General features: G+C 43.2%; 10 protein-coding genes across 10 annotated transcripts; 5 read left to right on the forward strand and 5 right to left on the reverse strand.

Moving 5' to 3' along the window:
- Positions 1-1,559: 1,559 nt before the first annotated feature.
- EAE97_008893 (uncharacterized protein) lies at positions 1,560-3,022 on the reverse strand (the record flags this gene model as incomplete). Its single annotated transcript, XM_038879408.1, has 4 exons — positions 1,560-2,149; positions 2,217-2,446; positions 2,506-2,556; positions 2,682-3,022. 4 exons carry the CDS (start codon positions 3,020-3,022, stop codon positions 1,560-1,562), a joined length of 1,212 nt encoding a protein of 403 aa, XP_038729919.1.
- A 2,801-nt stretch (positions 3,023-5,823) lies between these two features.
- On the reverse strand, positions 5,824-6,604 carry EAE97_008894 (uncharacterized protein; the record flags this gene model as incomplete). The annotated part of the gene is made up of 6 exons (XM_038879409.1): positions 5,824-5,866; positions 5,933-6,103; positions 6,155-6,267; positions 6,329-6,411; positions 6,468-6,498; positions 6,557-6,604. 6 exons carry the CDS (start codon positions 6,602-6,604, stop codon positions 5,824-5,826), a joined length of 489 nt encoding a protein of 162 aa, XP_038729920.1.
- Positions 6,605-7,897: 1,293 nt separating this feature from the next.
- Positions 7,898-11,646, forward strand: EAE97_008895 (uncharacterized protein; the record flags this gene model as incomplete). The annotated part of the gene is made up of 2 exons (XM_038879410.1): positions 7,898-11,440; positions 11,497-11,646. 2 exons carry the CDS (start codon positions 7,898-7,900, stop codon positions 11,644-11,646), a joined length of 3,693 nt encoding a protein of 1,230 aa, XP_038729921.1.
- An 837-nt stretch (positions 11,647-12,483) lies between these two features.
- Positions 12,484-13,292, reverse strand: EAE97_008896 (uncharacterized protein; the record flags this gene model as incomplete). Its single annotated transcript, XM_038879411.1, has 3 exons — positions 12,484-12,566; positions 12,619-12,972; positions 13,043-13,292. 3 exons carry the CDS (start codon positions 13,290-13,292, stop codon positions 12,484-12,486), a joined length of 687 nt encoding a protein of 228 aa, XP_038729922.1.
- Positions 13,293-14,645: 1,353 nt separating this feature from the next.
- Positions 14,646-17,112, forward strand: EAE97_008897 (uncharacterized protein; the record flags this gene model as incomplete). The annotated part of the gene is made up of 7 exons (XM_038879412.1): positions 14,646-14,777; positions 14,825-15,097; positions 15,153-15,303; positions 15,356-15,434; positions 15,490-15,622; positions 15,674-16,247; positions 16,307-17,112. The coding sequence occupies 7 exons, from the start codon at positions 14,646-14,648 to the stop codon at positions 17,110-17,112; spliced, it is 2,148 nt and encodes a 715-aa protein (XP_038729923.1).
- A 552-nt stretch (positions 17,113-17,664) lies between these two features.
- Positions 17,665-18,870, forward strand: EAE97_008898 (uncharacterized protein; the record flags this gene model as incomplete). Its single annotated transcript, XM_038879413.1, has 1 exon — positions 17,665-18,870. The coding sequence occupies one exon, from the start codon at positions 17,665-17,667 to the stop codon at positions 18,868-18,870; it is 1,206 nt and encodes a 401-aa protein (XP_038729924.1).
- Positions 18,871-19,261: 391 nt separating this feature from the next.
- Positions 19,262-20,638, forward strand: EAE97_008899 (uncharacterized protein). Its single transcript, XM_038879414.1, has 4 exons — positions 19,262-19,477; positions 19,588-19,796; positions 19,913-20,013; positions 20,260-20,638. Exons 1-3 carry the CDS (start codon positions 19,341-19,343, stop codon positions 19,987-19,989), a joined length of 423 nt encoding a protein of 140 aa, XP_038729925.1. The 5' UTR covers positions 19,262-19,340; the 3' UTR covers positions 19,990-20,013; positions 20,260-20,638.
- Positions 20,639-20,882: 244 nt separating this feature from the next.
- On the forward strand, positions 20,883-21,188 carry EAE97_008900 (uncharacterized protein; the record flags this gene model as incomplete). The annotated part of the gene is made up of 1 exon (XM_038879415.1): positions 20,883-21,188. The coding sequence occupies one exon, from the start codon at positions 20,883-20,885 to the stop codon at positions 21,186-21,188; it is 306 nt and encodes a 101-aa protein (XP_038729926.1).
- An 888-nt stretch (positions 21,189-22,076) lies between these two features.
- EAE97_008901 (uncharacterized protein) lies at positions 22,077-24,041 on the reverse strand (the record flags this gene model as incomplete). The annotated part of the gene is made up of 4 exons (XM_038879416.1): positions 22,077-22,276; positions 22,325-23,351; positions 23,494-23,625; positions 23,853-24,041. The coding sequence occupies 4 exons, from the start codon at positions 24,039-24,041 to the stop codon at positions 22,077-22,079; spliced, it is 1,548 nt and encodes a 515-aa protein (XP_038729927.1).
- A 691-nt stretch (positions 24,042-24,732) lies between these two features.
- EAE97_008902 (uncharacterized protein) lies at positions 24,733-26,279 on the reverse strand (the record flags this gene model as incomplete). Its single annotated transcript, XM_038879417.1, has 7 exons — positions 24,733-25,060; positions 25,135-25,303; positions 25,357-25,582; positions 25,688-25,812; positions 25,866-25,945; positions 26,006-26,021; positions 26,102-26,279. The coding sequence occupies 7 exons, from the start codon at positions 26,277-26,279 to the stop codon at positions 24,733-24,735; spliced, it is 1,122 nt and encodes a 373-aa protein (XP_038729928.1).
- Positions 26,280-27,055: the final 776 nt, after the last annotated feature.

The raw sequence follows: 27,055 nt of genomic DNA on the forward strand, positions 1-27,055 counted from the left end.
TGCCTTATGAATACTGTCTCCCCAGTGACTGAAGTGTACACGATGACAAAGTGATGTATGCAACCATGATGCTTTGGGTTTGAGCTTTTGAACATCGAAACTGGCCCAGAATGTCAGGAGGCATCCGCTGTTAGCTTGGAGATCTGAACTCTACAATCTGAGAGTGTAGAGCATTGATATATAGTTATATATACTTTCAATCCCGAACTAATTCTGTGATCGTTAGGACACTCGTTTTTTGATACTTGTTGGCTATATATACAATGGGATTTGCATCTTTCGTTTGCATCATGCGAAGAGTTGATGCCAGACCTTTAAATCCAAGATTGATATACCTAGTATGCTTATCATGTCATATGGGTTGCAAGACAACAGAACAGCCATAGATGGAATAATGTTAAAAGGAAACATAGATGCAGTAGCAATTCGTCCCAGAGAGGAAGGCATCTTACAGCCCGAGATGTTAAACGTTATTCAATACATTGAATATCAAGGATAGTCAGAAAAGACAACGTTTCCAAAACACAATTCCAATTTTCCTATAAATTCTACATTTTGCAATATCGGCAAATGGACTTTTCGATTTGGAGGGAGAGGAAGGCGGGGGGCTTGCAGTCGCGCTAGTGAAAGCACCTGCCTTCCCGAGAAGACCAAAAACAGGGACAACACCATTGTTTCTTCCTCTCTCCTTCGTTTGAAACTCTATATGTTCAAGTCTAGTGTAAGAGGTTACCTGGTGATCATACCGTATAAATCCATAGGCATCGGAAAAGAATGGAGTGAATCAATGACACTAAATGCATTGCATACCTAGGTAGAATACACAATGCCATGAAACACTTCAAGCATTCTCAATTTTCAACTTCATCTTAAAGCCATTCTGCCTTATAATTGATAAGATCAGTATTTACCACAATCTTCCAGCTTCCGTTTCTCAGTGATTTCCTATCAGCTTAACAACTTTACATACGAATCCCGGTAACTAGCAAACATCAAAAACTACCTACGAACCTGACTCACTGCCATTTCATCTCCATCATGTAGCAAAGCTCAGCAGAAGCGCCACGTCCTCGAACATTCGATAACACAGTACTACTAACTCCACGCTAGAATTCTAATCGATCTCTTGACCGTGTATTGAAATTTGAAATTTGAACCCGCGGCCAAAACTTGGTAGTACACCGAAACAATACCTAGGTAAATACAAAAACAATATCCATAGCGCTCGTACTTTTGCGCCAGTACTCAAGACGTGGTACCGAGCTTGGCTCTCAGTATAGCCGGAGGGGACTTCACTTCTCCTCCTATTACAGCACATCATCCCAGAAATCAGATTTCACACGCAAAAGATCACAGAAAATTATCAACAAAACAGCAGGAATATTGGTAAATGTGTCAATCATGATAAAGGGAATCAGTCCAATATGACATTCAGAGCCAAATCTGCAGAAACCTGTGCGCAGAAATCCCAATCAAATCCCCGCTCCATCCAGTCATTCATTCCCATAATTTCATACCCGAATCCCCCAGATCAATCCCTTCATATCATGCATGACTTCTTAAATAGACGCACTAGTAGCGAAACCAAATGAAGGTCCACTCTTGTCAAAAACACCATAGTAAGCATTGAAGAAAACATCTCCATAGATGTTCTGACTACCGCCACCTACACTTTGAAGCGAGCCGTAACAAGTGTTTCCATCCGCGACTGCAAAATTCATCAAGGAACTCGGAATTGTCACATAGTCAGTTGGACCGACTTTGAACGACAAGGTAGGGAGAGTAGCATCGCAAGGGAATATGTATCCTCCATAAGAGCTGGAGTAATTGGCACCAGGGACTTGAGCGTAGTATGCAGTATTAACGGCGTCGCTCATGAGGATAAGTGTGGTTCCTGTATCAGCAATACCAGTGTATCCTGATAAGCTGCGGACGGTAGAGCCGACTTTGTAAGATGCAGATGGGAATTCCCAGAAACCGTTCTTGGAGTCGACAGGGGTGTACGTGATATTTCCAGTGTATTTGGAAGAGTCGGTATATCCGAAGTCGTATGCTCCATCTGCATTCAATGGGAGGTAGGCGGCGAAGAGTGGGGAACTGAGAGAGCTCTCGGCATTGTCAAAAAAGGTGGATTGAGCTCTTGGTTCAACTAATTGATGTGAAGTTAGGCGATGCGGTCTTCTTATCGAGTGATTATCTAAGCCACGAAGACTTACCAGTGTTAATGCTGCTGAAAGCCATACCGATGAGTCCATCAGATTCATCAGTGACAAATGAAGAAGAGACTCTGTTGGCAAGTTCAACTGCTTGGCCAGTGACTGTAGTCTCACCAATCTTGACGGTATCTGTTCCTACAGTGCCACTTGCTCCAGATCCATCGGCATACTGGATGCTCCAGGTGTAACCCGAGAGAGCCTTGAATGTGGAACTCTTGCTTGAGGTGTAGCTGAAGGATTTGTTAGTTCTTGACTTATGCTATCTCATGTGGTATGAATGATTCCTTACATGTCATGACCTCTGCGAGAGGAGGCAGCTAGAAGAGAGGAGAAAACCCATCTGATACAATAGTCAGTAAATTTGGTAAAATAAGGTGAGATGCATTGATCGTCACTTGAAGTAAAATTGAACCTCTAGGATCATGGTTTGCAGGGTGAGGGTTTTCTAAGAACTGTGACACTTACAAGTCTGCCGAACCAGTGTCCAAATCAAGGTTGAGAGTTTGACCTCCAACGATAGTAGGAACGAGATACTCAACACCATTGACTGGGAAAGCTGGAGCAGAAGAATCCTGTCTCTTTTGGAGTGCCGATATGAACGCATCAGACATTGGTTGGGTAGGCTGAATGTGGTACTTGGCATAGGCCTTGAGCAAAGATGCAGTACCATTGCGAACATAATTCGGATTGTGAATTGCTGTTACACTGTGAGATGCTGAACCGGAAGAGGCAGCTCCTGGAGCTGGAGTTGGAGCTGCTTGGGCAATTGCTCCAAGAGCGAGGAAGGCTGTGATGTTGGAAAGCATCTTTGACAAGTTCCGAGGGCGATGTACAGATTGAAGATAGAGTGGTAGATCCTTGTGTTGGGGACTTGGTGAGGACTTGATGAGGACCTGGTAGCAAGAGGATTCATCGTCTTCTTATAATAGTCTTCTTAGCGGCCGATTATCACTACCTAGGTATTAGATACCAGGGAACACCGATGTGCCCTAAAACTTTCTTTAGGTTTAATCGTCCTACGCAACCCCCCACTACTCGTTCTGTCTCACACGAGTAGTGAATTATTGCGCCATATCAAAAAGACATTACAAAAGTACCTAGGCAATGATCTCGTGGCCGGTAGTCAGGCGAATCCAAATGGCTTCAGATATGGCAGATTGAAATCTTTCTGGTCCAATCGTGGGACAAACCTGCGACTATTGCATAGGGTACAAAGCTAGTATCGTCGCATCTCTCCGAGGACGGTGGAATTCCTTCTGAAAGGCATAAATTGCCTGTAGTAGCAAATTCTAAAGCAAAGAAGGCGGGTAGCGAACCCGTGACAATAGGAGGTTTATCGAGGGGCGGAGAGTCACTTCACCGCAAAGAAAGATCTGCACTTTGTTCACCAGTAAAAAGATTGTGTTGTGCCATAACTACAAAAATAGACTGATTTACTTTGTGAGATAATGAAGAAACGATCTCGAATGCCGGGCGTCGTGTGCAGCAGTGGCTGGGAACTCCAGTAGGCAAAGATGTAAACCGACACACTTGTGGGAATAAGCTTCGATTTAAACCCTCGTGAGCTTTACTTGTACCTGATCTACATTGGCACGTGAAGCAGGGATTGTATGAGCACGACCACGTCGACGTGGTTTCCACTCCAACAGTTGATCATATACATTATGGCAAGAATGCCCTTAAACTTGAAATCCAACTAATCTTGTGAAGGAAGTTGAGTACAAGATAGAAACAGCTAGCGATATCAAGCAATTGAGGGTTTGACCAAACACAAGATGTCGTGACACCTGACCATAATACTCCCGCAACTAAATAAGTCCCGGAGGTACTTGTCGCCTACGATAGAAGGGATCACCGAGGAAGAGGGGATACAGAATTTGTAGATAATAGGAAGGTTTTGCAGAATGGTTAGTTTGCACCTTGGTGAGTCTAGAGAGACACTAGCATGAACTTTGTGTTGCAGGAGGAGCTGGAGGCTTCGAGATTTGATAGTGTGGCGGCTGTGTGGCTGATACCTGCCGCTAAGATACCGATAACGTTCATTTATTTTCATCAATGATTTCATGCTTTTTGAGTAGACCACCAGTGGGTGCATGGACTGACGGGACACTTCCCAATTTTCAATATTTTCAATAAATCCATTTTTCAATTGTTTGATATCAGAATTTGTATTTTGATTATTTTATCTTTATTCAAGAAATATAACAAATTTTAAAATAAATGGTTCAATATATCAAAAGATATTTACAAGTTCATTTTTGTACTGTCCCGTGAGTCCGTACACCCACTGGTGGACACCTAAAAGTGATTACAAATGTAGTAATAGACATCATCTATGTCTTGGAACAAACAATCAGTCATACTGACAAAGTAAAACTAAAAGGGGACAGGAAGCGAGGAAGTTAATATGTCGCGAGTTTCATCCAATGGGAGAATTCAGTTGCAATATCACAAGGTAACTCCAGAATCTACCCATGACTTGACGGGTTCGCGGGCATCCGAAGATAGGGATTGGCCAACAGGATTATTCTTCAATGAGTATTCCCGTAGATAGTAATGATTACGATAGTGATAAGTTTCGTTCAACTGAATTGTTCTGATGATAGACGGTTATTACTCCTGGACTGTACATTATTAGTTTGATGGAACATTCAAGTGAGATAAACACTCAAAAAGAGGTTGGTCTTCTATTCAAAGTGATCATGATTATCCCGAGTTAAAATTCTAGGTGAATCTGGTTCATCTACGTTGCAAAATCAAGTATCGTTTTTGGCTTTGGAGTTGAATATTATGCGTAGGTACCTAGTGATAGATGGGCCAATGCCCAATTTATCACCACCTTCACAAAAAGATCTTGAAGGATTGCTTGGGGATATATAAAGTTGACATTACATGCATTTTTGTATCTCCTACATCTCCTTCAACAATAACCGGACAGGCAAGGCAGACGGTGCTTTCTACACCTTCATAGTATCCCCCTTGAACGCAGAATGGCTACAGTATTCAAGCCTTACTCATGTTCCGCGGCTAGGCGGCCAACTGGAATAAGAATTGCTAGGTGAGGTGCATCAATATCATCAAAATGGTGTCCAGTCCCGGAAGGAGATCACCTAGCAACGTTTCATGTGAAAACAAGAACAATAAACGAGAGAACACAACGAAACACAAACGGGCCCTATCAGTTGGAAAAGTGTACCAAGAAGAAATGATAAGGTTTGAATAGTATACAATGTTGGATAAAGATGGTGTACAACCACACAAAACTTTATGGAAAACCCACCCGACTACAAATGGAATGATTCCTCTGAGTCTGTGGATTATGTATGCTGCGCGAGAGATATGTTTTGCGCGTGAATGCTGAACGGAGATCAGGCAAGTGTGACAAGTAAAATTTATGAAGCGCGAACTCGCCGCCGGATTGTTGATAGATTATAATCGCGCTTGTTTTCGAAGGTGTTGTACACAGTGATCGATTTTCAAACATTTGCGACATGTTTGTTACAAACTATACGCGACCCAAACTCCAAGCAATGCCGTCACTTCATATCTAACCAAATAATATTGTCGTACGACCGGAAAAAGAGTATTTGCTTCTGGTAACGAATCTCTAACCCCTGCTCTTGGTATTGAGAATGAGCGCGACAATCAGGCTAAGATAGCGAATTAGTACGTAGCCAATGTGACAATTTGAAGATAATTTTGTGAAGTGAGCCTACCCGTATAGTCCCAGAACCTCGCCGAAAATCAATATCAAGACCATTCCAACAAAGATTCGTGACTGTTGCATGTATGATCGAACGCCCATATCACCAACTACACCAATTGCATAACCAGCGGCCAGGCCTGTTAATCCAACCGACAAACCACATGCTAAATGCATGAATCCGCTATGAATATGTTAGTATTTACCTGTACAGAACCCAACAAGATGTGCATACTTGAATAAACTGTAACTCTGGCCAGGAGGAGGTCCCATATCTCCAGCTATAAGGACGGCGATGACGAGAGAGTAGACTGCAATGATACCAGACATGACCACAGGTATAAGTGACTAGATCGAGCACCAAGTCAGTACGTGTAGCATGTATGAATCTTCCTAGGTGATTACGCACTTTCATGATCAAGTCAGGTCTAAAAGTACCAACACCTGCAATTCCGATACCAGACTTTGCCGTGCCATATGCGGCACCGATACCTTGAGGCTATTAGTGAACGGTGCGATAAGTTTGGGCTTGAGAAGTGATGGCATACATCCGAAAGTCATCGCAAAGGCGATACCAGCCTGTAGAAGCCATTAGCATCATGACATTACCAAGACGACGCATGTTTGAGCTTCGTACCATTCCAAAGAAGGGGGCGAACTTTGGGGCAAGATCTGATTCTGCCATGATTGATTTACTCTGTAAGTGTATTTATTGATGCACTAAAGTTGGATGAAAATTGACAGTTGACAGTTGAGAGGTTGCGAAATGAGTGTTGTTGTTTGATGAAAGCTATCAAAATCCAGGCTTCAGTTGGGTGGAGCTAATAAGTTAGTACCTAGTATACAAGCGCCTCCAGCTCTTTTTGATAATCTATAGAGTCACATCTACTATAATCGGTACGGCACGAGTACACACACACCAAAATTACCCAAGGGCGGCTTAGTCACCTAATAAATGACACCACCAGCACCCGAATTCGAAAAATATCCAATTGATTGTTCAAGTCGATACCTAGGTAGGTACCTCGTAGATATGTACCTATGGAATTGATATCATGTTCATGCATACAATAATAATAATAAATACAATCACAATCACTCTTCCCAATTCAATTACCAGAGATCAGGTTGCACAGACTGATAAAGTGCTGATCCTCCAGGAGTTCTTACGACTACTCTGCCTTTGATTCCAAGTGTGTTCTTTACTGCCCATTCTCTAGCTTTATGAAGTACCTAGGTAGTGTTGATTGAGACTTCCAAGCTTCGAAAAGGAAGAAGGATTCCTCTCTCGCCGCATCCGAAAGCCACACTAATAAAAGGATACGGTACCATCCAATGCTCCGGCGCACCGCCAAAAAAGAACTTGAACTAGCCAAAAATTTAGTTCCATATACACAACAGCAACACCAATACATTACAATACAGTACAATTCGGTTCAGTCCGTCCGTCTTCCATAACTTGAAATCCTACTCCTGGTTACCCTTCTAGAGCGACCTTGGAAGGTTCACAAGATTCTATTGAGCCTATCAAGGGAAAGAAGAAGAAGGAGAAGCATACATCTTAACGTTGGCGTCATTCTTCCGACGCTTTTTATCCCATTTATTTATCTCCTCCTGCGAACAAGATAGATAAATAACACGCAATACGACTCTAGAAAGGCTTGCTGATCATTCATTCGCTTGAGCTGATCAACTACATACCACCCCAACTCATCCTCCGACTCCGAAACAACAAAGTTAATCATTATCTTACCCGTATCTCAACCTCAACAACCACCTCGAATCAATTCGACATTGAAATTTTAAGCCCCGTACTAGTGAATGTCATAATAGGGTCCATAATACCATCGGTCCTGAGGTTGTCCCGGGGTTAATTCCCTCGGCTTCGAGTCTTGGCTCCTCATTCTAGGCCAACAGAAGGATCAACGAATAGAGTTACATTGCATTCACACAACAAAAATACTCTTTGGCATACAAAATGGCAGATTATCAGCAAGGGCGGGGGAATAATGGTCGCCCGAATGAATATGGTCATGCTTCGAACTATCAACGGGAAACCGCTTTCTCAAATATCTTCGGTGCTGCCCCTCCTCCCGGCCGATCGCAAACCATGACTTCATCTGTGTCTCCTCCAATTATGCCTCAGGGTCGCACACAAACGATGTCTTCGCAGACGTCAGGAATGCAAGGCGGGATGCCTCCCAGACAAGCTCCGGGCCAGGGCGGATATCGGCCTCAACAGGGGAACAATATGCTAAATGGAGGTGGCATGGCCAATGGCTATTATCAAGGACCCCGACAACCACCTCCTGGACAAGTACCTTCTCAACCACAACCTCATTCGTTGCCACAGCAGGTTCGTAGCGATCGAAGACCGTACCCTACTCCTCAGCGCATTGCCCCCCAACAACCATTTCCTCCTAGACCCCAACAGCAGCGATATTACACAGGCAATGCTCCAGCACTCGCCTCCGATCCCTATCGGTCTCAATCGATGGCGAGTATACCTAGGCCACAAATGTACCAACCGCCACCTAGCAACTTCAATCAAGCTCCCGCCAATGCGTTTCGGCAAGCTCAATACCAACACCAACCCGCAAAAACAACCGCTCTCGGACGCAATATTCCAGAGAGACCTGATGAGCGCACGATGTCACTGACTACGTATCCACAAGATCGTGACCAGCATCAAACTATGAGTGGACGAGTGATTCCAAATCGACGGACTTCGGGGAACGGGCCGCATGAGCTACCAGCTTTTTCTATCCCCCCTCCTGTTCCCGCAACTGCAACACGGACTGCTAGTATGGCCTCTACTGTTGCGCCAGATATGAGTCGATCGATGTCTATGGCTTCAACTATTGTCCCACCGGAGCATTCGGATGTCTTAACGCATCGGCCTTCGGCCAAATCAATTAGCAGCACGGCCGGAGGATCATCTAGACACAAAGCTCCTCTGGTATATCCGGCACTATTGTCACGGGTTGGCGACTGCTTTCGAGAAAAAATCTTAGTCGGTGATAGAACGAAGAATGACCTCACATACAAAAATGCTTTCAGTGGAGCGGAGGCGGTGGACATTATCTCGTATATCATCAAGACTACCGATCGAAATCTTGCCTTGTTGCTTGGACGAGCTCTTGATGCCCAGAAGTTTTTTCACGATGTGACTTACGATCATCGATTACGTGACTCTGCTACAGAGATGTATCAATTTCGAGAAACGATGATGGACGAACCTCATGAAGCACCAGAAGTCAATGGCGTGTTCGTTTTACTCACCGAATGTTATTCTCCAACGTGTACCAGAGATCAGTTGTGCTATTCGATAGCTTGCCCTCGTCGACTTGAACAGCAATCTCGATTGAACTTGAAGCCACAGCCTGGTCTTCGTCGCGAAAAGTCCGAAGCAAGTCTGCATGATGTCGATGAACCTGACGAGCAAAAGCTCTGGATTAACACAGTCTCTCAAGAAATTGCGGATAGCGTTGGTGAACGGGAAAAGAAACGTCAAGAAGTCATTTCAGAGATTATGTACACCGAAAGAGATTTTGTTAAGGATCTCGAATATCTACGAGACTTTTGGATTCTCCCATTACGCTCAGTCAATCAACTCTCTCCATCACCTATTCCAGAGGCTCGAAAAGAGAGAATAGTCAGAACCATATTTTCAAATATTGTTGATCCGCCGAGTATTCATGCTATCAGTTCTAAATTTGCCGAAGCACTCACAGAACGCCAGCGGAAGCATCCTGTTGTGCAATGTGTTGGTGATATATTCCTTCAGTTTGTACCTCAGTTCGAGCCTTTTATAATATACGGATCAAATCAACTGGCGGGAAAATTTGAGTTTGAGAACGAGCGATCTTTGAATCCCTCGTTTTCTAAATTTGTAGACGAGACAGAGAGGCGAAAAGAGTCAAGAAAGCTTGAACTGAATGGTTATCTAACGAAGCCGACAACAAGACTTGCCCGTTACCCACTCTTGCTAGATAATGTTCTTAAGTATACCGACGATGGAAACAAGGACAAGGAAGATATCCCGAAAGCCATGAAGATGATTCGTGAACTCCTCACCAGGGTCAATGCCGAATCTGGAAAAGCCGAGAATCGCTTCAACCTGAAGCGATTGCACGAACAGCTTCGTTTCAGGCCCAATGAGCGTGTAGATCTGAAGCTTACTGACGAAAACCGAGAGCTCATCCACAAAGGACCTTTGAAGAAGACACCAACAGATCCGACTGACATTCAGGCCTACCTTTTCGACCATGCTGTTCTTCTCGTACGTGTCAAGACAGTGGCAAAGAAGGAGGAAATTAAAGTATATCGCCGCCCAATTCCTCTTGAACTGTTAACTATTCGCGAAATGGATGAGTTTATGCCTAAACTTGGAGTTGTGAAACGCCCGTCATCAAGTTTGATTCCTAGCAAGACTCCTACAAATGACAACAGTAAGAAAGATGGGTTCCCCATCACCTTCAGGCACCTTGGTAGAGGTGGGTATGAATTGACACTGTACGCAAGCAGTGCAGGGATGAGAAACAAATGGATGGAGCACATAGGTGAACAACAAGCCATATTACGTGCGCGAGGCGATTTCTACAATAAATCTATCATTTCTAGTAGCTTCTTCACGACTGCGAATAGGGTCAACTGTGTGGCACCGTTCGATGGTGGACGTAAACTGATATACGGTACGGACTCGGGCATCTTCGTTTCTGATCGCAGATCAAAAGATGCTGCTGCAAAGCCACTTCGAGTATTGGATGCTACCAGTGTCACACAGATCGATGTCCTCGAAGAATATAACCTTCTGCTGGTTTTATCTAATAAATCCTTGCAGTCTTATCCTCTTTCTGCGCTGAATCCGAACGAGCCTGCACTTTCAAAACGGCCTAAGAAAATACAAAGTCATTGCAACTTCTTCCGCACAGGGATATGCTTAGGCCGCCACCTTGTATGCTGTGTTAAATCATCGGCTTTGTCGACCACGATTAAAGTATTTGAGCCCAACGACGCGATGTCCAAAGGGAAGAAGCAAAAAGGGTTCAAAATGTTCAGCAATGGTCAAGACGAGTTGAAGGCATTCAAAGAATTCTATATTCCAACAGAATCTTCGTCCATACATTTCCTCAAATCAAAATTATGTGTAGCTTGTGCACGTGGTTTTGAAGTAGTATCTTTGGAAACTCTAGAGACTCAATCACTTCTCGATCAGGCGGATACATCGTTGGACTTCGTTGCTCGAAAGGAGAACGTACGACCAATACATATTGAGCGGTTGAACGGGGAGTTTCTACTCAACTACTCCGAATTCTCTTTCTTCGTCAATCGCAATGGATGGCGAGCTAGACCCGACTGGAGGATTGATTGGGAGGGACTACCACAGAGCTTCGCACTTTCATACCCTTGGATACTCGCCTTCGAACCGAACTTTATTGAAATTAGGAATATTGAGACTAACGCTGTTCATATTGTTCCTCATAAGAGCATTCGTATGCTGCATACGAGCACTCGAGAGGTATGTGTCATTCCAACATTCATGCGTGAATTTGTAAAAATACTGATTGATTGTAGATCATATATGCTTATGAGGATGAGCGAGGAGAGGATATCGTTGAGGCTATCGATTTTTGGCCAGCTGGACGTAAGCCCGAAGGTCAGCCGATTTCCAATGGTGCCGATTTCCGTGATGGGGGGCATCCTCCAACATCCTCGCGTCATTGAGCTTGATTTAAGCCTATCCCGTACAATTATAATAATATGAATACCCACGCCATAATCATCCTCATCTCGATTCTCAGGTTTAGAATTACATGACATCTGATAAGTTTCGCTCAATCTCTTCTATTATCTCCTAGGTGTGCTGGACACGCTGGTTTTACAGCCAAAGTCGTGCATAATACTTCGGCTCATTTTACAATCTATCGACTTATTGAAGAAATGAGATACCATTTCCCAAGCACGTGGACTTTTATTTTGCTAGCGGTGGCTGAAGTTGTTCCTCAAAGTGAAGAGCAAAGGATTCTTATGAAGTCAAGGAAAGATGTTAGGGTATGGGAAAGGGGCGACGGGCGTCAATCAGTGGAAAGAGGAAAAGAAGATGAGATTCCTTCCACTACATCTTTTGATTCTCTCAACTTTTTAACTTTTTTGACACTCGGTTGGTTGAATAAAGGCACGCATGATATCTATGTTTCTGTACATTGCAGTTGTAGTCTTATGAATAGAACATGTGTTTCTTCGCTCGTTGACATTGAACTTGGCGAGTCTATTCATTTGTGATTGTTGTTTCAGTAAAACTACGTAGAAGTTGACATATGATGTACTCAAGATACCTTCTTGTAAGCCGCAAGATTGGCAAAATCATTGCACTCTAATCAAACAGTTATCGTGTATAAGTTAGAGAGGGTTAGGTGGAGTTTGAAGTTAAAAAAATCTATAAATTTGTGCTGCCAACTAAATTTTCTATGAATGTTCCATTGTTGGCTGACCGGCTATGTACACCAACCGAACCATTCTGGCCCCCCTATTTGATCTAAAATCTATGGGAATTTGAGTGCTCTATTCATCTTTCAACATCTCTCGTTGTGCTCGCAAAACCTTACTCCTTTGCTTAATCATGTGTGTGAATAAAATATATGAACCTGCATCTCGTTAGCATCCCCATGTCTTCGAAATTATCACCATAAAACATACCAGGAATATAAATCAGCAGAATTGCTTTCAAAACTAAAGGATACAGAGATCCATATATTTCTCCCGCAGGTTCAATAGCTTTATAAATCAACCAACATTCACTACTGATCCCCAATGGATATAAAACGAAGAAGGTATTATAGCGAAACCAAGTAACAATATCGGGCTTGTATCCACTAAGTGTGATAACGAAGTAAGAGTATCGAATTACTTCGGTGACACTCCATGCAATGAGCATTGTAGAGTACCCGGTGCTTTTTGCTACCCATGGAAATGGGTTGACGATGAACCAGACGAGGAGGAGTCGACTAGCTACTTGCATACCGGTTGTACTAATTGGGGCTCGTACAACTCCTGCAGATCGAGAATTAGCATTTGCTCAATCACGGCCGCGTACAAAGGGACGTTGAAAGAAAGAACGAACCAAGAGCTGCATGCACAACCTCCAAAAGTGCCATGGTTTGTGTCCATTTTACAAAAGTACCGACAGCAGGATATAAACGCCCGAATCCGACGAGTGGGACAAGGAGAACTACTCGGCCCAAAACGACGAGCCAGAGAAGTGCGGACACAAAGTTGTAGAGGATTAGGTATTGGGTTTTGCGATTGGAGGACTGGAGGGGTTTCGGACCACGCTTTTTGACGGGGGGTGAGCGAGTATCTTGGGGATCCATGGTTGCAATCGCGGCGGGAGAGAAAGGGCTTGAGTTGGGCAGAGAAAGGAGTGCGAGTGAGTAAAAAAAAAGGCTTGTTGTTGACCTTGAAGCTGAGTTGAATGAAGGAGGGAGTGTGGTGTTTACGTGTTGGGGATTGATAGACAAATTTTGGAGCTTGGGCCATCTGGTACACCGAGGCCAATAAGCAAATTGAGCGAATGTGGTAGATCTCGAGGTAGATGTCGTCACCATTTTCTTGTTCCTAACAAATTCATAATTCAAAATCTACTGCATATTTTTGCTTTTTCGGAAAATGATTAGGTTGAGTAGTTGAAAGCAAGGTTCTAAATCTCACTCGGGGCGGTCATCTTCGCTGCTGGAAAACACATCATGCTACTGGCTGTGTCCCAACCTCTTGTTCCCTCCATTAAGAAGATATCACCACTTCATTGTTTTGAGTTGACTAGGACATTCAATGTGGCTGAAATTGTGCAGAGTACATTGAACGTTCAGTTCATGGTCTCAAATCAACCCATGTTAGCAATGAAAGATTGGCATTGAAGCATTGTTTCGCGTCTAATGGGCAAAGTCATTGTCCTCTGTAGGCTTGTTGTTCTTCCTTCTTCCGTTTTGTCAATTTTCTTCCACGTCTTTTCCTATATCTCATTTCATCCAATACATAGCGCATTAAACATTTATCAGATGGTTGTCTGCAAAGGCCATCACATCTGCGCCCTTATCACAAACGAGCGGCACAAGGCAGCACTACTCGTCACTATATTTACATTTCATCTCGTTTGGCACGCAATAGTCAACCCAACAATATGTCGTTCCTAGTGGGCTGATACAAAGATACGAACTGTTTTGTACTTGAAACAGTATCTTCAGTGAATATATTCGATAAGAACAGCACCCTGGCGAACCATAATCGCGGGACCAACAGTCACCAACCAACACGCGCCGTACCTTGAGAATCACACGCTTTTGGTCGTTGGATTGCGGCCCAGGGAGTATTGCAATCTCATGTATCTCGGGGCACAGGAAGGATATTTTTGTAATGTTATTTGTGACTTTTCAGCCTTTCAGCTGGATAATCTAAAGTTTGCTAGGAAGTAAATCTTAGAAATGATGCACTCCGTCTCAGCCATGTCGGGATACTTCCAATGTAGATACAATGGCATAATCTATAGAAGAGGTGGATTTCCCACTTACTTTCAAAATAATATTCTTATTAAACTGTATACAGCAGGACTGTGTTACAAATTTTCATCAAAGACCAGTTGCCAAACACTTCTCAATCGATAATACTCGAACTATTTCAGACTTTCAACTAAATCATTACAATCTCAACCTCTCCAAGGCGATCACATCATGGTTTCCGCCTACCCAGATCTTAAATCACCTATAGGACATGACTTTGGAGATGAGCAGACACAAGCAGAGCTCGAGCTCATGGATGAGCTGCACAAGTTGGGTGTCTCCAAATATGTGAATTTACCTCAAGTATGTCTTTTCGCTTGTGTATGTCACTCTGAGCTTACATTTTCTAGCTAATTGTCGTTGGAGACCAAAGCGTTGGTAAAAGCTCAGTGCTCCAAGCTGTGACAGAGATTCCTTTTCCAACCGATGATAAGATGTGCACTCGCTTTGCAACCGAGATTGTGCACAAAAGAACTTCGCCAAGTGACACGGTTTCGGTGACCGTTGAGATCATTCCTGATTCCAATGAAACTCAAGAGCGGAAGGAGTTGTTGTCCTCATGGCGTCCATTAGCTTTCGGGCCCACGCTTGATAAGGAAACCATGAATTCTATATTCAAGCAGGTTCGGCTCGAGACAGATGTTTTTCTCTACAATATTGTTACTTACAAGTGTATAGGCAGAGTCTGTCATCATTGAAGACCATGCCGATGTCCGGCCTGGTAGAAGACCGAAATACAATAGATTAAGTAGCTCTGTGCTACGCATAACTAAACGTGGCCCCGACGAGAAGAATTTTGCGATTGTAGACATACCTGGTCTTATCCGCGGTGAATATTACCATCATTTACTTATATTTATAGAGCTGACAGTGTATACCAGGAGATTCCAAAAACACGGAGCATCAAACAGCCAAAACTCTTGTCCAGCATTACATGCATAACCCAAGAAGCATCATTGTGTACGTTCTAGCCCTCAGAAATTATCTTATTGGTCATTCCACTTACATCATCAAGGGCTGTTATAGATGTGATCGATCTCGAAAGGCAGGAAGTCCTGCATATGCTCGACGAGATAGAGGATAAAGAGTCTAGGATAGTTGGAGTTATCAACAAGTGTGATACCAAGCAAAAGCAATCACACGACTGGGTAAATTGACCCAATATTCCTATACAATAACTTATTAACAACCTTCGCAAGGTTTTTGAGCTCATCAAGAATGATGACCAATCCCCACGATACCTGAAAGAAGGGTGGTACGGTTTGCGTAACAGGGCACCAATCGAAGCCAACAACAGCGATGCAGAAAGAGATGCTATAGAGGGTGCCTTCTTTTCAGGCGATGAATGGAATCGATTGAATAAAAAGAGGCTTGGCAGACATCATCTACGAAGCAATCTGATAAAGATGCGGAATAGACATGTGAAACAGAGTATACCCATTCTTCTATCCGAGATCAAAGCAAAGCTTGCCCTGTGCAACAATGATATCTCCAAACTAGGGCCACCATGCGATACCAATTTCCAGCAGTTTACTTTGATAAATGGAATTGCAACGAAGTACTCTAGAATGGCGGAAAACTCTTTAAATGGCAACTATCGAGGGCTTAATAAGTCTGATATGTTTGCGAGGAAGCTAATTCGAGATGGGCTTGATAAGTTTTGTACTACATTACAGGCAGAGGGTCCAGTGAAACCTTTTGTAACTTGTACAGCGGAAGCGAAGCTTATCCCTGCCGACGACGGAATGACATGGTCGGAGAAACTCATGAAAGGTATTTAGTAATTTCAATATGAACAACGAGATCATGAAAATGCTAAAATGAATCTATAGATCCAACCTATGGCTGGATACGACAAGTGATTGAGAGCTTTCGCGGGACCGAATTTCCTGGTGACCTCAATCCATTAGTAGTAGACTTTTTATGGAGAAAGCAGACCACAGGCTGGAGAGCCATCGCTGAGGACGCTCTTGCGGAGGCGGAGAGCATTGTTGAACGGGTTAATGAAGCATTATTTCAAAGTGTTTGCTCAGATGACGACCTTCGAGTCAAGCTGCGGGACTGGTTGCATGCCGATTTCCAGAAAGCATCAGTCGATGCCGCAAAGGAGCTCGAACGTCTGATTGCAGATGAAATTGAAGGCCATCTTTTTACCTTGCATCCCCATTTCACCGCACTACGAATGCATAGACAGCAGAACAGGATTAACGAAGTTACGAGCATTTTGGCGAAGGAAAAAGCGTGGATGAAACAAGAACAAGGCGGTGCACTGATTCCTAATCTATCCATCTCATCGGATAAGATTGTGGGAACTGAATTGTATCATGATAAGGAACTAGCGGTAGTGTTGAATACTCATGATAGTCTCGAGGCCTACTATGAGTTGGCTAGATATCGATTCACAGACAACGTTGCAACTCAAGTCATCGAAAGGCACCTGCTTGGTCCGGATGGTCCATTACGTCTTTTTTCTCCTCAGTATGTATCAGAAAAATTATATGGAGAACAAAATGAGGACGCATTAAGCAACTTAGTTGGCGAGAATCCAAACAAGGCCCAAAGGCGACTTGGCCTCGATTCTGAGAGGCGCAGTCTCGAAGAAAGTATGAAGAGACTTCAAGCTTTCAAAATGCTTTAATGAAACTCTTTTTGGGATTTTTACATACGAAATTGCTATTAGTTTTATGATTTAAGATCACATTTTTACCTACTACTTGTCTCTCTATTTCCTTTCTTATATTTCCTTATGCGTCGGGGTCTGGTCATTACGACCACGGCCCGCTTAAAAGAACCACCTGCAGTTCAGCTAAAAATATCTCGGGCCATGAGGTCTAAAACGTCCCGCCCTTCAATTAAATTCCACACCCGCCAATGAACTTTACAAACATGATCCTATCGCCCACTCATCAGCCAATACCAAACTTCCTCCAGGGTGACTTCACATCTTAAGAAATGTAGATCATCTGGAAAAAACTTCTAGGCCTGCGCGGATCGTTGGTGGTATAGTACGATGCTCGGATATTTGTGTTCTTGATGAAAAAGGTGTTGGTACTCTTGAGTATTTAAGATAAGATGCAGTCCTTCATACCATACCAAATCATTCCATCGTCAACCTACCGCATATAATATCCAGTCAAATCGCAGTCTTAACAACTTCTCTGCAATTTTCATCACCATTTCTACAATCACCATGGGGCTGACACTTGTTCACATCGATTCTGGTGAACGTTTCTACGACTGTATTAAAAAAAAAGAACTCAAGAATTATAAATTGGGAAACTATGAAAGTCCTACGACAATGAGAGTGAAGAAGGAATCGGATCCGGAAGATGTAGAGAGAAGCATGTATAAATACAAGCATAAAAAATACAAAAATGAGGATTTGCATGTCCTAATTCCCAGGGAAAAGCCGCCGAAGCCCGCTGATTCTTTCGGTCGTGGTGCAACTGAGCGCACATCTACTAGAACTACAAAAATTTCCACTACAAGGCGGACTTTCAACCCGCCTGTGAATATTGTTTTATTTGGAAAGCAGACTATCACCTATAATGAAGGGGGAGAACCTGCTGCGAAGCATGAATCTGTAAGCCATCGGAAGGAACATGAAGGGGAGCATCATCGACGCCATCGACATCATCGGCGTCGGGGAAGCGGTGAGCCAAAAGACAACAGGCACGCCTCTCCCAATCGTCGAAGAGAAGGACATGGTCGAGAAACACGTAGAGACCGTTCTCCTGATACCATTCGTGGAAAAGAAAGTGACGATGGCAGATCCGAACGAGGAAAGGAACCTGAGCTCGACTTGCGCGAGAAAACGCATGTCCGTAAAATGCATAATGCAGAGGAAGATTCTGATTCTGAATATTCCGAGGCAGAAATTCCTAGACCCCTTGAGAAGACACCCTCTGGAAGAAGCTCTTTGAAGGTACGTAGATCGACACATAGCTCTAGACAAGGGGCAGCTTTAGAAGATCTTCCAGAAATAGATGCAATTTCTCTCACACGCTCTCAAAAAGCACCTTCTCAAAAAGCAGTCGCTAGGCGAGCGCTTTCTGAAAGAAGCTCTTTAACGGGACATAGTTCCAAACAAAGCTCTAGAAGCGGCGCAGCTTTGGAAGATCTTCTAGAGGCAGATGCAATTTCTCTCGTACCTTCTCGAGAAGCATACGCTGATGGCAGACGTTCTTCAAGAGCTCCATCTACAGCGGGGCAATCTAGAATATCCCAAAACAATGAACCCTTAATTCCTAGCTCGCAGAAATTAACAGAAGAAAATATGAGTCTTTTAGATGGGAAGGCTTCTGAACCCAGATCTCAAGGGGATTATGAAGCAAGTCGTGTGAGACGACGTTCGGAAAGGGCAAGTAGTGGCCTATCCAGAAAAATTGAATCGTAGGCTGTCTGCGATTTACTTGTTTGTTGAACTGGCAATGGAATTTGGAAAATGCATATGATTTCACACAACAGCTTCGAAAATAAATTAGAATACATGGTTTTGTTTGTTTGTGTCGGTTCCAGAAAACAAAATCATGAAGAATCTATTTACCGTCTAATTCACTCCATGACACTCGTGGTATTAGTAATTCAGTGTATAGCGAGGCATAATGTCCCTCTAAATTGCGTGATTTCTAGGTGATAAGATGTATTGCAGAGGATATATATATTAGGATTTATAAGCTACATCCCTTATTGGTTCCCCACGCTCGGCAACCTTATGAGATCCACCCCCACCTGTCCCCTCCTTACGATTTCATCGTTCATGTTGTGAACAAGTAAGCAGACAAACAAACAGGAAAGAAAGAAAATTACACAAATTACTGCAAAATAACACAGAGTTCTTAGGGCATATCACTACGTAGATTCACAATGTTGATCACAGGAATCGCTCACGTAAATCTTACGGTGCTACCCGGCACTCTTCACTTGGCCAAGAAGTTCTACGACGAAGTGTTGGGATTCACCTCGGTTCCAGTACCGGTCTTGCAGAAAGATCACCTTGCTTGGTATGGCCGGTCTTTCTCTTCCTCACTGTCCCCAGCTGTTTTCTATGATCCTATCTATCAATTTCAATCCCCATCTCTGTTCATGGAATTATGCTAACAGATCCCCCAAGGTTTGACATCACTCCCCAAGGCCAACAGATCCACATCTCTGATTCTGCATCTCCTTTGGAGCCAAAGTCTTCGCGTCATCCATGTTTCAAAGTCGCGAGTCCAGAGGCTTTGATAGAATTGCAGAAGAGAATTTGGACGTTTTACGAGAGTGAGGAAGCTGGAGAGGCGAGACCAAGAGAGGCTGATAAGCCTGGTGAGGTTGATAGTGGTGAGTTTTTCACGTGGTTATTTTTCTAAAGGGAATTGTAATTTTGAGGGATAGGGCGGAGAAAGTGCGAGGGGAGAATGAATGTATGAATCACCCATATTGACAGACCTATTCAGGAGCGAAAGGAGTGGAATATCCTGTCAGATTCTTTGCTAGAGATTTTGCGGGAAACAGGCTGGAATTTAGTTCGTAGTACAACTTAGTACAATTGGCTATTGTAAGTGTCCCATTTTCGTCCCTATATCGATCATTTCCAATCATATCGAAAGTCGTCACTGGCGATTCTGTCAACTTTCTCTTTTATTGTCGGCCTAAAACATAGCATATATTGTTTTTAGAACGAATAATTTGGGTCCCCATTTTTATCCATTTCATCTATCTTTCCTTGTATGCTCACAAAGATTGCGATCTCTCACATCGACTATTTCTGTTTCATTGGGAGCCATCAGCTGATATTCATTAGCTCAAGTCCTAACCATACGGATATCAGGCCTGATGTCCGTTCACGACTATAAACTTTCGGATCTCCTTACCAATTCTATAACGAGAATGGAAGGCACAAGCGCCGGCGCTTAATTCTAGAGATGATGGAACCAAGAATTGGCACTGTACTGCAATGTGGTTGGGCCGGTCTGTATTTTTCGTTAGCCGCCGTGAAAGTTTTACCACCGTCTTTGCGGCCCGAGTTCTTCCAATTCGAGATAGGTTACCAATTCAATAGGACCTATATGAGGCCGAATAACCTTTATGTGCGTGGCAGTGTTCTTGTGACGTTCTTGGTGTGTTAGGTTGATATATGGAAGGAATGAACAAACCAACTGCCAAGTGTGGTTCGGAATATTTCTCCAGTCTTTAATCGAATATGATATGAACATAAGTTTCTGTGTTTTTTGTTTATCTACTCACTTATTTGTTCTTGTTCGTCTTTATAGCGGTACCCAGCTTTTGTCTTTCATTCATACTACATTCATTCCACTAAGATCACATTTCAAATTTCCCAACTACAGTCATTGTATTTTTAACAACCATCCTTAAACCTGCCACATAAGCACTCATTTTATTATCATCACCTCTATTTCCAAAGCCATGCCTTCACTCCTACCCCGTCTTCTTCAAAACCGCTCTCCCTTTTCCCCCTCTTCCCTCAAACCACGCTTAGATCTCACACGCATCGAATATCCCTCTGCTCCAGATGTACCATTCACACCAAAACAAGAAAAAGATTATGACAACATGTTCAAGAATTTACCCGAAGATAGCAAAAAGAAGTTGGAAAAATTAAAAAGGGAGCATGGGTTAACGAGAAATCAATTGATCTTGGCTGGGTTGAAGCAGTGGGCGCCGGAATATGTGGACTCGTTTAAGATGGCAATGTTTTTTGGTATTGTCTAGGTTTTGTTGGTGTGTGTTTATGCGGAGGAAATAGTGGTTGATGAATGGTCTCAAATAGTTTCAACTGTGTTGACTCTAGGAAAGTTGAAGGAAACATACATACGAGAGCAGAAATTTCAATTCGTCTTATTCTAAACTTATACCGAATATCCGTGGTATCTTTTGAATGACAGTATAAGTGATATGATTGAGGCGGATATCTATATCCTGAATAAATGTAGGCGAGAGAGAATATAGAACTCTCAACACACAAAAAGAGTCACAAAATGTAGATACAAACGACCCAAGGATACAATGATAGAGTGATTACATCCAGCCTGGACACTGAAATTTGCAAAAGATACCTCGATGTGAGAAGAAATGACATAACAGTATGAATTCCATCTTAACCAACCTGATTCACATCTAGCCATAGGCCAACGCAATCAGCTTGTTTCCAGAGGACAGTGAAGATTACAGGCAGATATACCGCGTATCAGCCAGTCTCGACTTTCGAGTATTAGATGAATATGGCTAGCTTATCTCACCGAAAAGTGCCGACAGAAATACTGCGTATTCTTTCAAGATCAAAGACTCGGCAAGGAAACTAAAAACCAACATTTTTGAGAGGATTGTGATCTACAAAAAAGCTAACTGGGAAAAATCGCTAAAGTTTAGCGATATTATACTCGTAGTGGTAGAGCAACGGCTAGCTATCATTATTCTAAGACATCACTATTTGACGCGCAAACCAATCTCATAGTTCCCAATTGAAAATTCGTAAAAGCGGAAGCTCACGCTCTATTTCCAAAAAAAAAAAAAAAAAAAAAAAGCAATAATGCCACCTATAAACCGCAAACCATATAATTTTGTACCACAAATCGCAGCTTCCTCTGTTAGATACACTGCCTACTCCCACAACTTCTCCACTTCCTCTTCGCTCAACCTTCGAATATGAACCTTACTAGCCATATCTGGAATATTGTTCCATCCAAACGACCAATCCTTCAACCTATCGATTTCCTTCCAATCGTAGTTCACGAGGAACTCAATCAACATGATTTTCTCAATCGTGAGTGCTACGTAGCGACCTGGACAGGCGTGTCGACCTGGCATCGGTTAGCATTGTTCGGACCAGAAAAACCATTCCAACATACCATATCCGAAACTCATAAACCTTTCGCTAGGATTCGAACCCGCTACCGTCTCATCCCTAGTTCTGAATCCCTTGAACACATCCGCATCTTCGTAGTGTTCAGCATCTTGATGGATAGCCCATGCCAATCCCTCAATCCTCTCTCCATATGGAATATGGATAGCCTTTTCGCCATCTTCCCCTTTGCTAATAAAATCCAGTCCTTCTTTTTTCGCTACCTTTCGACTACCCAATGTATATCCCAACGGATGTAATCTCTGACTCTCCCTCATAAACGCATCCAAACTTTTCAACTCCCCAATGCTTTCTCTATTCCACACTCCCCCAAACTTCTTCGATACATCTCTAATCTCCTTCCTCATAGGCTCCACATAAAGTTCTTTCTTATGCCCGATAACATCATAAAGAATATGCGTAAAAGTAAGCGTCGTCGTATCCACCGTCGCAAAAAAGAACCTACAAATCCGATTATTAACCCCCCACAGCAATTCCTCCTCCCTCTTCCCCCCAAAAACCTTCTTCCCCCTCACATCCTCCACCAACATCGGCAAAATAGCCCCCCTCTCATAATCCTCCCCGGTCACATCCCCACTAACCAAACCCCTCACATCCTCCGTCACCATCTTCTCAATAAACGCAACCTGCTTCGTCGTCTTCATCCACGGCGCCACAAGCCCATGACTCCACCTCGGCAAGCGTCTCAACAACATCCCGGAGAAGAAAATTCCCCGCGCAAACGTCGCCACATTCTCAACCCACACCGCATCGCTCGAATATTTCTCTCCACACAGTATGCGCGACACGATCTTCGCCAGCGAAATATTCACATGCTGGAACAAACACGTGTGTGTCCATCCGTCCCCATCCATCTCACTCGCGTCTTCCGGCGCAAAATTTTCTCGAAACGCAGTCGTGGTTTCCGCAAGGAGGAGCGGGATCATCTCGGGAATCGAACGGGTTAGTTTGGAGATGACGAACGTCATCATGTCTTCGCTTTCGGGGGAGATGAAGGGTCGCAATAGGAGAAACTATTTGGAAAGGTTAATTTGACATTCTTTCTCGCATATTGCTTCATCAGATTCGAGTTTTTAGATATCGAATTGAGTGGAATCGCATCAGATCAGATCAGATAAAAACACAAAGATATCAAAGAAGAATGAATAAACATACATCTTCATTCGCCTCATACGGATCCAAATCCCCCGTCCCCATCTTTCCCGCCTGCGCAAAGACAGAAGTAGGTAACGCCCACTGAGGACCCAGCGTTCCATTCATACGAAACGCCTTTCCATTTTTCGAATACTATTTTGTGTCACCCATTAGCTTCTATCCATCCATCCATGCATCTTTTTTTTTTCTTTCTTTCTGAAAATATAAAATATAAAATAAAATAATAAGATAAAATAAAAGCCCAACAAGAAGAAAAAAAAAACATCACACTCATTCAATTCATTCACAAACCAAATAATCCCCGAATCCCAACGAACATGACCAAAAACAAAAACAAAGACAAAACAACAACAACATACCTTCTGATACGCACCAACCAACAATTCCTTCTCCGACAACCCCCTACACGTCACAATTTCCCACCACGAATTCGCGATCAACGGCGCATCTGCATTGTAGCGGCGCGAGCGCAAATACGTCGTCAATTGGAACGACAAAATCCAAGTGACGAACACTACCAGCAGCGATGAATACAGAGAGAGTTCCATGGTGAGAGTGTGCAACTGGAATATGTATGTGCGTAGGTAGGTAGAAAACGATTTACAAAAGAACCGGAGGAGGAGGGTGAGGCAATACTTCTATGTTAGAAATAATCGATGATTCAAGAATCCAGGGGGAAGCAAGCATTTACTGGTTAATAAACGTATCATGTATGGATAAGGCTCAGATACTCCGCATTAGCCTGGCAAACCGTTTGGTCTAGTGTTTCCCCCCCGAGTATCCGTGTACTACATATCACCATGATTTTCGCAGGCAATGCGCAGGCGCAAGTATTCCCGAGCTGCAAGACAGCAAGTATCACATCGCTTAGAGCTTCGGTTCCAGATGCGGATAAATTCTTCAAAGCAACTCGGAGAGATCCACAATTAATATGGAGATAATCAAGAATCCAATTGATAATGTCTTAGCTTTTATAACCCTAAAAGGTAAAGTTTGCAACAACTCGCCCATATATACCCGCTATCTCATCCCATCTCCATAAGAAAGTGTACAAGCGATATCATGATATGTTCCCCTGATCTCTGCAACCGACCTCTCTTTAACCGACCCATTATCGTACCCGAAGAACGCCATTTGCAGTATCTAAAATTTGCAAACCAATCCATTGATACAGCCAGCCGTACACCAATCCCATCCTCGTCCCAACATTCGCCAATGAATCCACATTTGAGTTATGATCTAAAAACCCTTGAAACAATCATCGTATTTTGCTGCGAGCTCCTCTGTGTATGGTTCTCTTCCTTCTTTTTCATCGGGATATAAATCAAAATTTTGAGCATCGCCTGGATATCTCAAAGGGGGTATAATCGGACCACGGTATTTCCTGTAATATACATCTTCCCAGATCACTCCTTGAAAAAAAGGGTGATCTTTAACCCGTGCAGCGCCACCAGATATATTCCCGAGACGATGTGATCGATCGAGCGTGCAGAATTGGCGAATGATATCTTTTGCCGCAGGTGAAATGGCTGGTTCGGCTGGGAAAGAAACTGGCTTGCTAACAATTCTGGACGCAATTCTGTGTCAGATAATGTGCAAATGAATCAAAGACAATGAGGAAATGAAAGATGAGATACATACTGTTTGTAAATTTCTATTGGATTTGAATGCCAAAATGGTGGATATCCTGTGAGGAATTCATATATTAATATACCCAAAGCCCACCAGTCGACGGCCGTCGTATGGCCTTTCGATTGAATAACCTCTGGCGCAAGATACTCTGGTGTACCACATAAAGTGTATGTTTCCCCTTTATTTTTGTCAATAAACGGCCAGCAGAGTCCTCGAATCTACGCAGCTTACTGTTTCCTAAACGTTTTGCGAATCCAAAATCGACCAATTTTATATGTCCCTCAGCATCCAACAACAGGTTCTCCGGCTTCATGTCTCTATATGCAACCCCTTCTCGTTCATGTAAAAATTCAAGAATCAAAACTATTTCCGCAGCATAAAACCGAGCTGTGTTCTCGTCGAATCGTTTGGCTTTTCGTAGATAGGAGAATACTTCACCTCCAGGGCAGTAGTCAAGCTTGGTACAGATTAAAATTAGTTTCAGACAGAAAATAGAGTGCTCGGATAACCAATGGATAACAGAAAATGGTGAATTTTGGTAGAGTGAATCCCATGAACGTACCAGCATATACAGTGAATCATGATCAGAAAAAGAAGTAATTAATGTAGTAATAAAAGGATGTCCAGCAACATCTGAAAGAACCGAACGCTCGTGATTGACATGGTCGACTTGTTTAAGTTTGATGACTAGATATCGTCAGTCAATGATGTCGACTCTGCTTCTGCAATTCAACTCTTACCCTCTACTTTCCGTAGGACCTTCAGCGCAAAAACCTTATCGCGATCCTCTTCAGCGGGGTTCGCAAGACGTACAAGCCAGCTACACAGTATAAAATCAGAATATGTTCAAGCGAGAGATTCATGAGGGTGAATATCGTACACGCGAGCGAATGTGCCTATGGAACAAAAATCAATTAGCATACATTACGTGCAGGTTCCGTCATTAAGCTACACAACACAGCACATCGGAGCGTACCGGTTCCTAAAGTCCTCACCAACTCAAAGTCTCGTACGTTCAAATTTCTCGAACTTGCTCCCAAACCTTGATTCCTAGGATTTTGTTGGATTTCATCGGGAGGCAAGGTTTGCTGCTCTTTGAAGTGAGCCACGAAGTTTCTTTCTTCTTCAGCCGCAGCCGTCGTGGTCTCAGCCATTGTGATTTGACGTGACGGTGAGAGTCTCGCGAGAAGGAATGTTTCGATGTGCCTCTAAATTTGGAAAACTTCGCGGGCTTACTGGAAGCAGCAGACTGCAGTAGCCATGCGGTTATCGCGAAACTTGAGGTACTTGATTTCGAGGGGTGGTGGGGCTCAGTTGTTGAGATGGAGATTCTTATGGATATACCGATACCGATGTTTGTATTATGCGACGACTTGGGACCGAGCTTTATGATTGACTGATAGTGTATATGTATAGTACGAGGTAGGTAGGTAGTCCGAGCAAGTCTTACTCTCACTCTACGCCAATACAGCCTTTGTCTGTGTATAGCAATTGAAAGGATTAATTCCGTCGATTATGATCAATTGAATGTATGAAGAGAAGTTCTTCTGGTGTAAGAATGACACCGGGATATGGTGAAATTTGAGGAATGTAAGTAAGTAGATAAGTGGTAAGTGGTAAGTGGATTGCAGTATCTTCTTCTTCTTCAGTATTAATTGTACCTGTCTGTATACATAGTAGTATAGTGGGGGGGATGGGGGGAACTTTTGGTCGGTAGGTATCATGACGTTTTTTGAGTTCGGTCTTCCCATCAATTTCGTCCGATTAGAAAAAGAAAAAGAAAATGTATCCATTAAAATACCTAGACCCTCTCCCTCTCGTAGATACTAGGTACGGAGTAGATCTACCGTAAACCGGTTGAGAGCCCAATGACCTACATATACGGGGTACCTTTTCATTTGCATCTATCGTCGAAGAAACGATATTTGAA

Source organism: Botrytis byssoidea (genome assembly GCF_014898295.1).
Source record: "Botrytis byssoidea strain MUCL 94 chromosome Unknown BBYS_019, whole genome shotgun sequence".
Lineage (NCBI taxonomy): Eukaryota > Fungi > Ascomycota > Leotiomycetes > Helotiales > Sclerotiniaceae > Botrytis > Botrytis byssoidea.

Coding starts and splice junctions, on each gene's coding strand:
- EAE97_008899 (XM_038879414.1), top strand. CDS start 19,341: ATGTTGATCACAGGAATCGCTCACGTAAATCTTACGGTGCTACCCGGC. Junction 19,478..19,587: donor CAGAAAGATCACCTTGCTTG/GTATGGCCGGTC, acceptor AGATCCCCCAAG/GTTTGACATCACTCCCCAAG. Junction 19,797..19,912: donor GCCTGGTGAGGTTGATAGTG/GTGAGTTTTTCA, acceptor AGACCTATTCAG/GAGCGAAAGGAGTGGAATAT.